The sequence below is a fragment of the Bos javanicus genome, chromosome 7 (genome assembly GCF_032452875.1).
Source record: "Bos javanicus breed banteng chromosome 7, ARS-OSU_banteng_1.0, whole genome shotgun sequence".
In the NCBI taxonomy this organism is placed as follows: Eukaryota; Metazoa; Chordata; class Mammalia; order Artiodactyla; family Bovidae; genus Bos; species Bos javanicus.
Window position 1 is genome coordinate 13,031,095 of NC_083874.1, and position 2,273 is coordinate 13,033,367.

At 48.3% G+C, this 2,273-nt stretch overlaps 1 protein-coding gene across 1 annotated transcript; it reads right to left on the reverse strand.

The window, feature by feature from the left end:
• Positions 1 to 325: 325 nt before the first annotated feature.
• On the reverse strand, positions 326 to 1,267 carry LOC133251961 (olfactory receptor 1M1). Its single transcript, XM_061424730.1, has one exon. The coding sequence runs from the start codon at positions 1,265 to 1,267 to the stop codon at positions 326 to 328; it is 942 nt and encodes a 313-aa protein (XP_061280714.1).
• Positions 1,268 to 2,273: the final 1,006 nt, after the last annotated feature.

Consider the following 2,273-nt stretch of genomic DNA (forward strand, 5'->3'; position numbering starts at 1 on the left):
ACAGAGAAGCCTATCGGGCTACAGTCCACAGAGTCATGAAAGAGTTGGACATTACTGAGCAACAACACACCAAAGTAGATTCTGAACCAGAATGAATCCAATCTGCTAGAACTAGACTGATCCTTGTAGAAATACAGCATGAGACATGCCCCCAAAGGACACTTGGTGGTCCCAATAATTGAGAAAATAGTTACAGGGTTATCCTGAGCTTCTGCAATTCAAAATTTAAAGTGGTACTCTCCCAACCCATGCAATTCCAGATTTTTGCCCAAGGACCCAGCTGTTTACATCATAACTCCGTGGAAGCTTCCAGGTGTCCTGGTGGTCAGGAGGATGAGGTGATTTTTCTGTTGACCAGCTTCATCAGGGCCCCCTTCAGGTCTCTGTTCCTCAGGCTGTAGATAAAGGGGTTCAGCATGGGGGTGACGGCAGTGTACATCACAGCAGAGGCTTTCTCCTTCACGGCTGTGCGGACAGATGAAGGACACAGATAGACCCCAATGGTGGTCCCGTAGAAGAGTACAACCACGGAGAGGTGGGAGCTGCAGGTGGAAAAGGTTTTCTTCCTGCCTCCGGCAGAGGGCACCTTTACGATGGCCACAATGATGTGAGCATATGAGGCCAGAATGCAGATGAAAGGTGTGGCTATGACCATCCCTGCCACAATGAGCACAAAAATCTTGTTCACAGAGGTGTCAGTGCATGAAAGTCTGAGGAGCGGGGTGAGGTCACAGAAGTAGTGAGGCAACTCAATATTGCCACAGAAAACCAGACGGGCCATCAGGAGGATGTGGGTGAGGGAGATGAAGCCGGAAAACACCCACGGGCCTCCAACCAGCAGGCCACAGAGGCATGGGCTCATGATACTGGTATAGTGTAAGGGGTGACATATAGCCACAAACCTATCATAAGCCATCACGGCTATTAAGACACTGTCCATGATGCCAAAGAAATGGAAGAAGTACATTTGTGTCAGGCAGCAGGAATAAGAGATGGACTTGCTCTTGATTTGGATGCTCACCAGCATCTTGGGGACAGTGTCACTGGCCAGGCAGAAATCAACCAAGGAGAGATTGGCCAAGAAGAAGTACATGGGGGTGTGGAGGTGGGAGTCTGTGCTGATGGCCAGGATGATCAACAGGTTCCCCACTACGGTGACCACATACATGCAGAGAAACAGAGCAAAGAGGAGAGTCTCCTGTTCTGGCTTTTCTGAAAGTCCCAGGAGGATAAACTCAGAGGAGCTGGTTTGGTTGTCTGTTTCCATGGATATGATTCCTCTGGAACTATTGAAAGGGTGAAGTTACATGAATACTATTGAGATGATTCTGAAAGATTCGAAGAGATTACCTTCAATTTCCATGCATGCGTGTGTTCAGTCATGTACGACTCTTTGCAAGCCTCACCAGGTTCCTCTGTCCATGAGATTTCCCAGGCAAGAATACTGGAGTGGGTTGCCATTTCCTCCTCCGGGGATCCACCCTAAATTTCCAATCTGGACTAATTTTGTCAACTTGAACCACTGATGTAGTGTTTACATCTCTTATGTCAAGCTTTGGCTCAAGGTTGCTCCCTTGAATATCCCTGACTCATACAAAGACTGACAGTAAACCATGCGTGAACTCTGGCTGGGGAAACTACTAAAGGGTTTACTTCATGACACAACAAACTAAATCCAGAAAAAAGCATTATCTGAGAAGCAATGATCAGCCAAGAAATTGGTAGTAATGTAGAAAAAATCTGAACAAAGCATTGTTTTAAAATAGTAATAATACAGGCTTCCCTGGTAGCTCAGCTTGTAAAGAATCCATCTGCGATACATGAGACCCCAGTGCAATTCCTGGATGGGGAGGATCCCCTGGAGAAGGGATAGGCTACCCACTCCAGCATTCATAGGCTTTCCTGGTGGCTCAGATGGTAAAGAATCCTCTGCGATGCTGGAGACCTGGGTTCGATCCCTGGGTTAGGAAGATCCCCTGGAGGAGGGTGTGGCAACCCACTCCAGTATTCTTGCCTGGAGAATCCCCATAAATAAAGGAGCCTGTCTGGCTACAGTCCATGGGGTCGCAAAGAATAGGACACGACTGAGGGACTGAGCGCACACACAGCTTGTACCTGTGCTGTGCTCAGCTGTGTCCAACTCTTTCAGACCCCATGGATTGTAGCCAGCCAGGCTCCTCTGTCCATGGACTTCCCAGGCAAGAATACTGGAGTGGGTTGCCATTTTCTCCTCCAGGGGATCTTTCCAACCCAGGGGTCGAACTTGCATATCT